This window comes from Sminthopsis crassicaudata, chromosome 1 (assembly GCF_048593235.1).
Source record: "Sminthopsis crassicaudata isolate SCR6 chromosome 1, ASM4859323v1, whole genome shotgun sequence".
Lineage (NCBI taxonomy): Eukaryota > Metazoa > Chordata > Mammalia > Dasyuromorphia > Dasyuridae > Sminthopsis > Sminthopsis crassicaudata.
Window position 1 is genome coordinate 524,893,130 of NC_133617.1, and position 14,098 is coordinate 524,907,227.

General features: G+C 32.6%; 1 protein-coding gene across 1 annotated transcript in view; it reads left to right on the forward strand.

Annotated features, from left to right (window-relative positions):
- RECK (reversion inducing cysteine rich protein with kazal motifs) overlaps positions 1-14,098 on the forward strand; it is a 75,312-nt gene that overhangs the window by 39,963 nt on the left and 21,251 nt on the right. Inside the window, exons 8-13 of the mRNA XM_074281742.1 lie at positions 3,480-3,677; positions 5,727-5,994; positions 8,313-8,492; positions 9,899-10,111; positions 10,498-10,634; positions 13,767-13,907. Coding sequence (XP_074137843.1) covers positions 3,480-3,677; positions 5,727-5,994; positions 8,313-8,492; positions 9,899-10,111; positions 10,498-10,634; positions 13,767-13,907 — 1,137 coding nt within the window. The remainder of the gene's footprint in view (positions 1-3,479; positions 3,678-5,726; positions 5,995-8,312; positions 8,493-9,898; positions 10,112-10,497; positions 10,635-13,766; positions 13,908-14,098) is intronic.

Genomic DNA, 14,098 nt, shown 5'->3' on the forward strand with positions numbered 1-14,098 from the left:
TCTCTAATGTTCTTTTCAAAGTTCACATAACCCTTGATTTTTCTGAAAAAGAATGAATATAGAATATTACGATGCTGCAATTTAATATTCTACAAAGAAAAGAAATATAAGTTTAAAAAACTTCACTTATCCACAGGTCACTGAGATTACAACCTTAGATAGCTACATATGGCTAACAATCAATGAGCAAAAAGCCTTTGAAAAGCCAAAATAGATGTCTCATAGAATATAATCAAGCACTAATTCAGAGAATTTTTTATTTTAGACATGTCTAACAAGCCTACTTAGCTAGTTTCCCAGTTCATGCAGATTAGAAATAGTTATTTAGAAATAGAGAAGAATTTTTTTATAACAACAGTGAAAGTATATAGCTAACAGTTACTACCAAGAGTGGAAAAAAGAAAAAAAAGCAATAAAAAGCAGACTTGTGTGTCAGTATCGAATTACATAGCACTGAACATCAAAAGGCAGAAATATGTATGATGTATTTTAGAAAAAACTTCACAGAAGTTTTATTGTTTTTTGAAAAATGCTTTGGTGTTTAAAACAAGATTTATTTATCTAGAGAATTTCATTCATTGCTTAAGTAAGAATCCCAGATAAATGAGATATCATTGCATAAGTTTTTTCACTTATAAAGTACCATTAGCTGTACTTTCTCTCAGGAGAAAGAAAAAGTAAGGGAGTAAAAGATAATATGAGTTCAATTTTAGACATCTTGACTTTGAGATGTCTCTGGGACCTGCATTTTGAATGTCCACTAGGGAATTGATGATGTGGGATTAAAATACTCAGAGGAAAGACCCCCCTGGATAATAGGTAGATCTAAGAGCCATCAATATACAGATGATTATTATATCAAAGGGAGTTAATAAGGTTATCGGGAAAGTGGAGATAGAGAAGAGTAGGGGACTTAAGATAGCCTTGGGGAATACTCACAGTTGGGTCTAAATCTGTCTGATTATCTAGCAAAAGACACTGAGGAGTAATCAGTCTGGTAGGAGAAGAATCAAGACTAGTACCATAAGAGCCTATAGGAGAGAGTATTAAGGAGATAATAGTAATTTCAAATGCATCAGATTAATCAAAAAGAATGAAAATTGAGAAAAGATGATTCCAATTGACAATTATGAGATCACTGGTAATTTTTGAGAAAGTATTTCTGAGATTGGCAATCATTTTTGGAATAGATAGAAGTAAAATCTGAATATACAGTTTTGGTTTTGGTTTTTTCCCATCTTAGGAGTTTGGCTAAGAAAGAAAAGCAAAATATAAGAAGATAGCTTGAAGAGATGATAGGAGCAGTTAAAGTTATTTAAGAATAGGGTGACTCTGGGCAAGTCACTTAACCCCAATTGCTTCAGGAAAAAAAAATATATACATATATATATATATATATATATATATATACATATATATATATATATATATATATATATATATATATATATATATATATATATATATATATATATATAATAATAGGGGAAACTGGAGGCAGCTAGGTGGTGCAGTAGATACAGCACCAGCCCTGAAGTCAAGAAGACCTGAGATCAAATCCAGTCTCAGAACTAGCATTTCCTGGCTATGTGACCCTGGGCAAGTCACTTAATCCCAATTGCCTCAGCAAAAAAAAAAAAAAAAAAAAAAAAAAAAAGAATAGGGGAAATTTGGGTATTTTTTGAAGGCAGGTGGGAAGGAATCAATCTGTGGAGAAAGGTGAAGAAGGGCAATGATTGGGGTATAATCTGCTAAAGAAGCCAAGAGAGATGGAATCAACTTTATATCTAGAGGGAGTGAACTAGGCAAAAGGTGCCATCTTCTTGTTAGAGGCTGGAGAAAGTAGAATAGTGTGGGAGATGATGACAAGGGTGTGGGGAGAAAAGGGAGTTTCTGTTGAATGGTTTCAATTTTCTCATTAAAGAGAAAGAGAAGAAGGAAGAGATGTGAGAGACTTGAGTAGAGAATAGGAAGTTTAGAAATGCTTTTATGGAGAAGTGAGGTAGAGAATCATTTAGGAAATAATAAGCAGAACATCTTTGGAAGACTTAAGAAATGTGACTACTTCAGTGACCAGTCATGACTAAAGAATACTGATGCTCAGTATTTTCTCTTAGCAGAGAGGTAATGGATTAGGGATGCAGAATGGGACATTTTCAGAAAGTAAATATGTTGATCTATTGTGCTTGATTATACGGATTTGTTATAAGGAAGAGACTTCTCTTTGTTTAAGGTATCACTTGGAATATTGGTAGAAAGTTATAATTCAAAAAAAGGAGTCAAAACATGTAAAGGGAAGATTTGAGAGAGATATACAAAGAATGGCATTTGTTACTGTGGTGCTGAATATAAAATGCATATGTTTTTAAAAGACCAAATACCAAGAAATTTAAAAAAGACCAAACTCTGAAAGAAATTCATAGTTTCATATATAGTCCTTTTTTCTGTTGTTCTTTTTATATCGAAGCATTCATGTTTGTGGCTTTTTAAGTACATGATAAAAACACTTATTAAAAAAAAAAACTTAGGTGATTCCTGAGTGGCGGTCAAAATAGTAGATTACTTACTGTTTCTTGGCAGTACAAGAAACGTGCCACTCTTCACTCAGTCTGTGCTTAAAACTTTCTAATATTTTAAAAAAATATATTTCTGAAGGTTACATACTGTAAGTCAGAAACACATCCTATTTGCTACCTTATATTGTTTCTTGGCTATTGTGTTGAGATTCATCACTTTCCCATAATCTAGTTCTAGCAAGTAGTTTATTTTTGGAATATGATAAACATTGTTAGGTCTATTGTAAGGTTTGCCCCAATACCTTAATATCTCTTTAGTAACCACAGCATACTCTTGCTAATTATCTGAACTTTAACACCTCTTCCTCTTTTTTTATCCTTTCTTTACTAACTTCCAACCAAAAGAAAAAAATCCCTCTTAGCTTCATCATCTGTCCAGATATCACTCCTGTATCTTTGCTTTGTGACTCCCCTTTTGTGAATCTCATGTCTACCTCTTCAACTGTCTTTTGTCTTTTGGTTCTTCCCAAATCCCCAGGCCTATTATTATTTCCCTGATTTAAAACAGAGATATTTTTCTATTGACTATGTATTTTTACCTCTTCTTTTCATTTGGATTTCAGTGACTGTCAACACTTAGAACAAGACTGAAGCTTCTTCTCTTTCTAGAGAATTCTAATGACAAATTTCAGTTTGAAACCATGCAAAAATACATAATAGTTTCATTAGGAACATTTTTTCCTTTGTTAGGTTTCAATAATTACTATTATGCCTGTCTAAACAGTTTTGCTTTCAGGTGTTTATTTCATCTAAGATTTTTCTATAGCTAGCATTACATTTTGTTTTAAACATTGAAAGGCAGCAGTCTCATTGTCCTGTATTCTCGTTGTTATAATGTCTTTATTGCTAACGAATGCATACCCATTTAAATTTCTTCCTTTCTCCCCTCCTTCCCACCTCCAGTGGGCTCAGTTTGTTGTAGTTATGCTGGTCATCACACAAACTGCCGGGAATACTGTCAAGCCATTTTTCGAACAGACTCTTCTCCTGGTCCATCTCAAATCAAAGCAGTTGAAAGTTATTGTGCTTCTATTAGCCCACAGTTAATACACTGTGTAAACAACTATACCCAGTCTTATCCAATGAGGAATCCGACAGATAGTAAGTAAAAAAGTGCTATTTTCTAATGTTATAATTTATGAAATTTTTGCAGACAAGTGAGATAACATTCTAAAAGACTTCTGAAGTCTATACTAGTTAAGTACATCAGCACAAATGAATAGCCTTCATCAGAGGGCTGAATTTCTACCCTGAAGTTTTGGAAAATTAGTAAAATCCCTTCTGCCTCATCTCACCTCTTAGAAAAGTAGATTATGAATAGATATTATGATGGAAAAGCATTTATTGCATATCTACTTAGTACAGCATACTATAAGAAATATTTTTGACAGTAATAGGAAGAAAGATATTCTATTCCTTCAAGATCTTTTTGACTCAGAGAGAAGAAAGAAATAGAACATAGTCACAGATAAAAATAGCTTTTTTCTTTTTGTTGCTAATAATATTGCAGCCACTTATATCTATCACAGTGCTTTATAGTTTACAATCCCTGTCCTTCATCCCTGTGATATGCATAATACAAGCATTTTTTTTCCCATTTACATTTGAAAAAACTGAAGTTCAGCATAAGGGGCTTGCTCTTGGTCATATTGCAGAAGGTAATTAGGAATATTCTGGAAACTGGTCCTTCAAGCTCAGCTCTGCTACTTTCTGCATTACTCTATCAGAGTTTCTTCACTTCTCTCAATCTTGTTTTTTTTATACTGTAAGATAGTTGGATGACATGATGCCTAAGATCTCTCTAGTTTTTTAAAGGATGGCAGCAAATAGCAACACAATATCATGTTTTTCTTCTTTCCTTGCCCACTCTCTAATAATATTTATTCAGAGTGAAGTCATCACAGTTAGAAACAAAAGACATAGAGGACATATTTGCTAAACTAGGTCCTGCAGCCGTGAAAATAAACACTAGCACACATGCCCAGGTTCTGAATCAAATGGTCATATGAAAATCAGGCAGTGGATATGATGAGTAATGAAATATCTTCAGACTTTTCTGTAACTTTTTTCAGTTTTCTTGGGAATCTATAAAGGACTCCTCAGTATTTTTATTTTATACATATTCTCCTAGCTTAAGGATATAGAAAATAGAAGTATATGAGAATGGATGAGGTACAGGATTGCCTTAATAAACATGACTAGGGTCAAAGCAGCTTTAAAGAACTAAATAAAGTGTTGGTAGATAATAATTTTTATAAATTATTTGTAAATCTGGTATTTCTGGGAAAGAGATTAGATGTGAAACTCATCCAATTGCTAATTTTTAAACTATTCTGCGTACTCTAATTCTGTTTAATGTACATCTCTTAGAATGTCTTACACTTTCCCCAAGTCTTCCCCTTCCCAGAAATTTTCAGTAATTTACCCTTTCCTTAAAAACAAATTCTAGAGGATAGGTAGGTGGCACAGTGGATAGAGCACCAAGCCCTGAAGTCAAGAGGACCAGAGTTCAAATCTGGCCTCAGACATTTTAGACTTCCTAGTTGTGTGACCCTGGGCAATTCACTTAATCCCAATTGCCTCAGCAAAGAAAAAAAAAAGACAGAAAGAGAGAGACAGACAGACAGACAAGACAGACAAAGAAATGACCAACAGGATGATTTCAGAAAGGCCTGGAGAGACTTACATGAACTGATGCTAAGTGAAATGAGCAGAACCAGGCGATCATTCAACAACAATACTATATGATGATAAGTTCTGATGGACATGACCATTTTCAACAATGAGATGAACCAAATCAGTTCCAATAGAGCAGTAATGAACTGAACCAGCTACACCCAGTGAAAGAAGTCTAGGAGATGTAGCTTTTCCTTATCTCCAATACTTCAAATCCCTAACTATATACCCTTTAAAGAACAGGTCATTTGACAACTCTTCTAGAAAACCTTTCCTCATATCTGGTAATGATCTCTAGTCTAAACACAACACTTTGAACTTCTTTTGTGTATTTGCAGTATAACATAAGTTATCTGTGATTTATGTTCTATATTAGATTGTAATTTTCTTTAGACGGAGCTGTTTCTTCCCTGATACTTAGTATAATTAGTGTTGTAAAACATTCAATTGAGTCTTTATATTCCATCAATTTAGGTTTATATTGCTGCGATAGAGCTGAAGACTATGCCTGCCAAAATGCTTGCAAGAGAATTCTTATGTCAATGAAGACAGAACTTGAAATAGTCGATGGACTCATAGAAGGTTGTAAAACAATGCCTCTGCCACAGGATCCACTCTGGCAGTGTTTTCTGGAAAGCTCAAGGTCTGTTCATCCTGGTGTTACTGTATATCCACCTCCTTCAACAGGCCTCGATGGCGCCAAATTACATTGTTGTTCTAAAGCAAATACTTCCACATGTAGGTCAGTATCTCTTTTTCTTTATTAAAGCTATTGGAAAGCAACACATCTATTGACTTTAACATCTAAAACTTTAAATAAATATCCAATATCCTGCAATTTTAACATTATAAAAAACTTTAGAATGACTGAGGAAAAAATCAGAATATTTAATGGTCTTGTACTTGGATGTTTCCATCAACAAATTTTAAACATGACCTTGAATATATTACTGTTATGTTTGTGATTAACTACAACCAAGATTTCATATACAATTTCCCTTCACAAAAAAAAAAAAATTAATGATAATTTAGTCCTGAGAAATAGACCAGACAACATTCCAAGGTTCTGTGAGTGTCAATCACTATGCCATTAGGATATTCAGCTTTTGCATTCTCTCTCAGCTCCTAATTTCATCATTCAAGGAGACTTTATCTATTGAGTAACAAAACTTCAAAGACTAAAAACAGCACTTGTTTTGCCTTATGTTCCATAGCTAGATTCTGAAATTAGAAAACATTTTAAAGTACCTTAGCCTTTCTCCATCAAAATAGCAACATTATACAGTTATTAAAAATTGAAATTGATCTCTGGTATCTATTTTCATGATTCTGTGAGCCTCGGGTCCAAGTCCTCATATAAACTTAAAATGCAATATGTATAATGTCTTCCTCACATCCTAATATCACAAGAGGATCAGTGGAGCTTTCAGGCTGTCTATTTTTTAGGACTGTCTACATAACCATAAAAATTCTTTTTAGATTACCTATTTTGATGATGGCATACTTTACTCCTATTCATATTTGAGTTTCCTTACTTATGATACAATGTTTCTGCTTGTATCTACCATGTAGGTATTCATCTCTATTACCTTTGTACGATACTCATTTTCAATTCATCAGACACTGGCGTTTCCATATATCATGGCAATATAACATTTTAAAATAATGGACCTTGGTTTTGGTGAAAAGTTTGGAATCATTAAAGGAGCTTTATAATACCCTTGAAGGCAATATAGCCTATTCTCCTTTCATTTAATTTTGGACCCAGGTTATCTATTATATGGAGCAATTTAATGGCAATTCCAGATACTTTCTAAACTTTGTTATTTGTTAATCCCTGAGCATTTGTCAAAAATGTAAAGTTAACTCTTGTATGTATAAATGCTTATCACATTTAGGCCATCTTAGGATCTACAGTAGTTTTATATCTTTAAGGGCAAAGTCATTCAGTGAGATGCAAATAGATTTTATATTTTGACTCTTTTGGAGGATCTCTTAAATTTAAATAATATTTCATTTTATTAAGAAACAAATTTTTATACAAAGAATTTAGCATACACTTATCTTTAAATTTATAAGCAGTCTTTTGGGTATAAAAGATGATAAAAGCTGATGTGTTCAGTAATCCTCCAGATTGCTTCTTTTCTCATTGTGAAACATCATAATATGTCTTCTGAAGCTAGAGATTTGAGAAAAATGCTGCCTCTTTTCTCTTGAATTTTTTGGCTTTAATTGGAATGGGAACTAAACTTGTGGTGTCATTGATATGGGTAAATCTTAGTGTGGGCCCAAGAGACAAAGCTGAAACTGAGATTTTCCTAGCTCTCTTATTGAATTAGTGATGCACCCTCCACCCCAAGTAAAACAGTTAATCTGGTACCTGGAACCTAAAGCTGGTAAAACCATCAGCTCACAGTTTCCCAAGGAGCTTCATGTCACTTAGGATGCTATCATGTCATGATCTGCACATGAGAGCAAAGACCCTGAAGCTTTCTAGGAAGCCCATTTTCTGATCACCAGATTTGTTAGGCATATTCATGGCAAGACAGCCATTCTGGAAAGAAACCTCAGAGTCTTGCTATAGCTTCTCTTGGCTATAATTACAACTATTATCCTGATAGTATTTTCTTCTTTTCTATTTTATAAAGGCTTTATCTTGGGCTTTGGGTTTTAGATAAGTCAGGTATTTATTCATGCCTAGACCTGTGATTTCATGGGTGTAAGAAGCTGCAGGGAACATCATCCTATGCTAATTCAAATTGATACCTTTTCTGCCACTTGTAGAACTAAGTAGCTCTAAGTAGAGCTCCTTAGGGCACTGAGAGATTAATCTATTCACTCAGGTCACACCTCCAATATATGCCAGAGGCAAGATTGGAATTTAACTTTTGATATCAAAACCAGTGTTCTCCACTTATATTATACCATAAACCTCTCTTTCTATGTTCTCTAATATGTGATGGGCTTTTTGAAATAAATAATCTTAACGAAACTGTTATAATACTGTATTTTAAATTTTTGTCTAACTCTTCTAATTAGCTAAATGTAAATTTGTTTCAGGGAACTATGCACTAAGCTTTATAGCATGAGCTGGGGCAATACACAGAGCTGGCAAGAGTTTGATCGATTTTGTGAATATAATCCAGTAGAAGTTTCCATGTTGACCTGTTTAGCAGATGTTCGAGAACCTTGTCAGTTGGGCTGTAGAAATCTTTCTTACTGCACTAATTTTAACAACAGGTAGGAAAGATAAAATATGTCATTTTAAAAGGAATTTTCATGTTTTAATTGAAAATATGTTTTTGTTTCAAAAGTGTTTTATTGGTAGAGTAAGTAAAAAAACAAAACAAAATCCCAAACTCAATTCTTATTTGGTTATAAGAAAATACTCCTTTTGATTTCCTCTAAAAATGTGGTAAGTGGTGCAAAATAGTAAATCAGCTTTCAATCAGGAAATATAATAGTCAAATTTCTAAAACTTGAAAAATGTATCATCAGGATATTAATGTTCTTTGAAGTATGCTGATGTACACTGAAAATTAAAATGTAATGATATAGCCATTTGTTCCCAGGCTGTATAAACCATGGAATTATTTTTTTTTTAATTCTCTGAATTCATATGTAAATCTATAAATAAGCAATCACACCTTTTTAGAATAAATATTACTTCACATATTGCTATTTTCATCTATGTAATTGTGAATAATAATGTTACAAATTGATTTTAAAATAACACTGAGTTTTATAGGAACCTTTTTGTCGTGTATTTTTTCAGTCAATGAATGGTACCTTTTTTTTAGAGCTTATTCACTTCAGGATGACACATTTTATGTGCTTAAAATTACTTTGAGCAAGTATATTGTTATATTTTTACAGCTGGTATTAAAATATTAGAAAATAAAAGTCTAGCTTCAAAAAAAGAAAAAAGTTTAAAATGTATCAAAAAGTTAAAAAAAAAAAAAAACAGTTCAATGAACAATGCAGTAATTCAAGGCAATTCCAATGGACTTGGGATGGAAGATGCCATCTGCATCCAGAGATAGAACTATGGGGACTGAATGTGGATTGAGGCATAGTATTTTCACCTTTTTTATATTATTGTTGTTTTTTGCTTGATTTTTTTCTTTCTTGTGATTTTTTTCCCTTTTGTTCTGATTTTTCTTGCATAGCATGACAAATATGGAAATATATTCAAAAGAATTGCACATATTTAACCTATGTCAGATTACTTGCTATCTTGGGGAGGGGAGAATAAGAAAAGGTAGGAGAAAATTTTGGAACACAGATCTTTACAGGTGTGAATGTTGGAAACTATGTTTATATTTGGAACAATAAAATACTATTAAAAATATTGTTAAGTATATCAATTATTTATTGAAATGTAAGATCCTAAGAAATTATTACAGGAACTTTTTGAAAAATTAGGTCATGGCATATGAACTAAGGAAACACTATATTATATTAAGTTAAAATCTTATATAATTTTGTTTGATTTTTTTCCTTTGGGGGTTTCATATGATTTTCCATTGACTTAAATTCATTTTTTAGTGTTGCATTGTGTGCATGCCCTGATATTGCTTTACTTTGCAATGACCTTTATCTGGAAGGCCATTGTCTCTACATATTACTTTTTTTTTTTTTTTCAGGCCAACAGAGCTTTTCAGGAGCTGTAATGCTCAGTCCGACCAAGGGGCCATGAACGACATGAAGTTGTGGGAAAAAGGAAGCATAAAAATGCCATTTATAAACATACCTGTTCTGGACATTAAAAAATGTCAACCTGAAATGTGGAAAGCAATTGCTTGCTCCCTGCAGATTAAACCTTGTCATAGTAAATCTAGAGGAAGCATTATTTGCAAGTAAGTCTTTTTAAATAATCTTAACATTACAATTTGGAATCACATTGTTAATTATTTAAATGATAATTACTTTAATGAAAATTTATCTTCTACTAAAGCACTTTGAGGATCCATGATTTCATCACTATGGAAATTCCTTCACTAATGTAGATCCCTGCTCTTTTGAGCCTTAATGGATGATTTTTATGAATTGTTATATTTGTAAAATACAACACCTTGTTAGGGGCATCCTTTTCATAATTAACTTCTCCAAATTGTGAGTGACAGTTATGTAGTTTGGATATGTATTGTATAGTTTAGGTAGGCAATCCCTTTAGGCATAGAGCTGTGAGATCTTGAGGTTCATGTAAATGCTATGTTTAAGTGCATAATATTTTTCTTTTCAGATCTGATTGTATAGAGATTCTTAAGAAATGTGGAGATCAAAATAAGTTTCCTGAAGACCACACAGCTGAAAGTATTTGTGAGCTTTTGTCTCCTACAGATGACTTGGAGAACTGTATACCATTAGATACATATCTTAGTAAGTAACATTTCTATATGAGAGTTCAAATATGCTTTATTTATTTACTTCTGGTGGTATTTATTTTTAACACTTGCCCTCTATGTAAAATAAAATAAGTTCATGAAAAAACCTCTAATATAAATTCTAATTTGATGTTTTTAATCTAGGAAAGTATTTTAGACATCTCATTACTACCAATGTAAAGAAAGAAATGACCACTTATTATTCATATTTCTCTTTTAGTGTTAGTTTCTTGGTTTGAATCTTGGTCTATTAGGATCAAGTATCCCTTGCCTAGTAGAATTTATATCTTCTCTAGGCAAGGCATCTTGGCTATTAAAATAGATTTCTAGCATTGACTCCTGTTGTCTCAATAGCTTTCATTATTAAATTAATTATTTGTTTTATTAGAAAAATATTTTGGATCTCTGATGTAATTTAATCATACTTTTAAAAAAAATAAAAACTTTTAAAATAAAAAATACTAGAAATGCAGGTGCACCAAATTTCAAGTAACTTCAGTATTTGAAAATCCAGATTTTCAGAAAAATCAATCTTCCTTCAGATCTTGCCCCTTCATGCATTTGACATTACAGACTAACTAGACTAGTTGATTGTTGGCCTATCTTGGCCACCCCATTCCCAGTTTTGTCATTCATGTATACCATCCTCCCATGACCTAGGTAGGCTCATTGCCTGCCAAAACCCCTCTTCTTTCACAGTTCATTTTGGGTATCATCTTGTCTATGACATCTTCCCTGATTCTCTCAGTTGTCAGTATTTTGTTCATCATATTTTCTTATGGTGCTTTGACTATATCCTTCTTTGTTCTGGTTTCATTTTACCTCATATTATACTTGTCAATATGTTATACTTAAGGAACTGTTATTTTATAATCTGTATGTCTTCAGTACCTATCATAGAGTCTTAGATGTGATATAATATGTTTGACGAATTGAAATTAGGTTTTTATTTCCTTTGCACAAGAATTATTTACTCTATAGAGAGGTTCACAATAGGCTTCTAAGATAGCATACTCCTCTAATTTATTCAAAACATGACTTGATACACTAAAATTAGATTTGTTTTATTACACAAAATAGTCATGTAATTTCTATATAGCTTAGATACATCCACTTAGTTTAGATAAAATTGCAGGAACAGGAACTATCACTCCTGCTGGGTCGTGGATTAGCTTGAAACTTTCAGGACTTTCAGGACCTTTGCCTTTCTCTCCTATGTCCACCCTATGTGTGTATCTGGTTTTCGTTTCCCAATGCTCTTTTTCCTGTCCTCAGCCTCCACATAATTTTGAACCATGTGCCTCCCTCAGCAGGCATCTCTTTTCTCCCTCACTCCCCCCATCTGCAGGAAACTTTGCATTATAAAAATCACTTTATGTAGAGGTCTGTTAGAGCAAGACCTGGTTGTATAAAATAATCTCTTGAAAATTTTTAATGTTGACTTTTGACTGAATATGTATCACAAGTACCAAAACATTGTTAAGTAAGTCAAAACTAATTTTCTTCCAAAAAGCTAACCATTTTCAGTGTTGATAAATGTTTCTTAACTGGAAACAACTTCTTCTGAAGCTCCTACAATCTGAAAGATCCTGACAACTAAAATCTTAAATTTTCACATATGGTATTCACTAACCCCCTGCTGATTATCCAAGTCAGCCCTTTGATCTATGATGTACTGTACTCTATATCTATGATAGATTTTTTTTTGATGCAACTAGAGCTTGCAGCAGCAGTAACTGCCACGAAAAGCCTTTGATTTTTCAAAATGAACATATTCTGAATATGGGGGGAGGGATGGTATTCTTTTCACTGTGCTCCTAAATTCTCTGAGGAATACAGTTCTGACTAGTGAATTTATTACACATGAATTTTTGAATTTTATTGAGTAGATTGCAATCAAGAAACTTATACTTTTGTATATAGTGTAATCTTCTAAAAAATTACTAGACTGAACTTAAAATAGGCAGAGACAATCACAATAAATACATATGTATGTATTTTACATATATAGAAGTTTTGATTTGATTGAACCAATCATTCCACTCCACTTAGAGTTACTAAGAAAATATTCTGCCTCTGGTAACCATTGTGTGTATTGTTATTGAATCATTCAGCCAAAGATGTTAAAGCAATGACACTCTGTGAACTCAAATGTATGTGCATTTAAAATGATATTAAATTTTAATTTAAGTAGTTTTGCATATGGTAAATGTTTAATAAGTGTGTGTTGAATTGATTATGAAACTGGGCTATGAGTTAACATGATTAATCATGATTCAGCATAACAAGACAAATAGAATTAGTGAAAAGAGTAAATAAAAGCATTTGGCTTTATTGTGAGCACATGAAATGAAGGCCATCTGCTTTGGCTCCCTTTTCTGAGAGCATGTCTCTAGGATGTTTGGAGAAGATGACACAAAGTTTGCATCTTTGATAACTTATTTCAAAATGCATTATATCCTATAGAAATGACTATGAAAGGAAAATCAAGTATAAAATCCGGTAGGCACTGTCCAGATACATGCAGATTATTATTAATCCTCTCCATTTAGAGGCTAACTACTCTGAAAGGGAAAAAAAATCAGGAAATTATAAGTTATCTGAATTTCACATGAATATTCTGTATCTCCTATATTTTAACAGTCTAGTTCCCACTTTATTGAGTACAATTCAGCAAACATTTATCAAATATCTATAGTTAAAATATGATACAAAATCAATGATAAGCAACCCAGAGAAGTACAAAAACAAACTCTTTTTGATATTTGAGAGGAATAAGGGGTCCACCAGGAGGGGATCAGCTTCAGAGGAAGGTAACATTTGAGTTGAGCTTTAAATTATAGTTACTAGGAAGAAGCAAGACACATTATTTACTGCATAAACAATGTGTATTATCTAAGTTGCCATAATGAATGTGGCCCATTGTAGAATGACTTCCATCTTGGAATTAGCCAAATTTTAGACCAAATTCAGTAATGAATCAAAACTTGAGATTGGTTGACCAAAAGTCAAGCCAAGCTCTATCTTTATGTATGTTACCTTATTTTTTGTTTAAAATAATATTCAAAATTCATATTTTTCCATTATTTTTAAAAATCATTTAAACTATCTGCTATTGACTTTTCAGGGCCAAGTTCTTTAGATAGCATTGTAGAAGATGTTACTCATCCCTGTAACCCAAATCCTTGTTCTGCTAATGAATTATGCGAGGTGAATAGAAAAGGATGTCAGTCTGGTGATCCATGTCTTCCTTATTTTTGTGTTCAAGGTAAGCAGTATATGTTTGTTTGTTCTTCAGATTTTATGTTTCAAACTAAATCATAGATGACAGACTTCCTCCCAAAAGAACTTGATGCTAATTTTCTGTACTTCCCTTTAAACTTACTTTCCCCTTCTTATACTCTCAATATTTTTTTCCTTTTCTACCTCTGAAGTTCTTTTTTAAAAATCTAAATGACA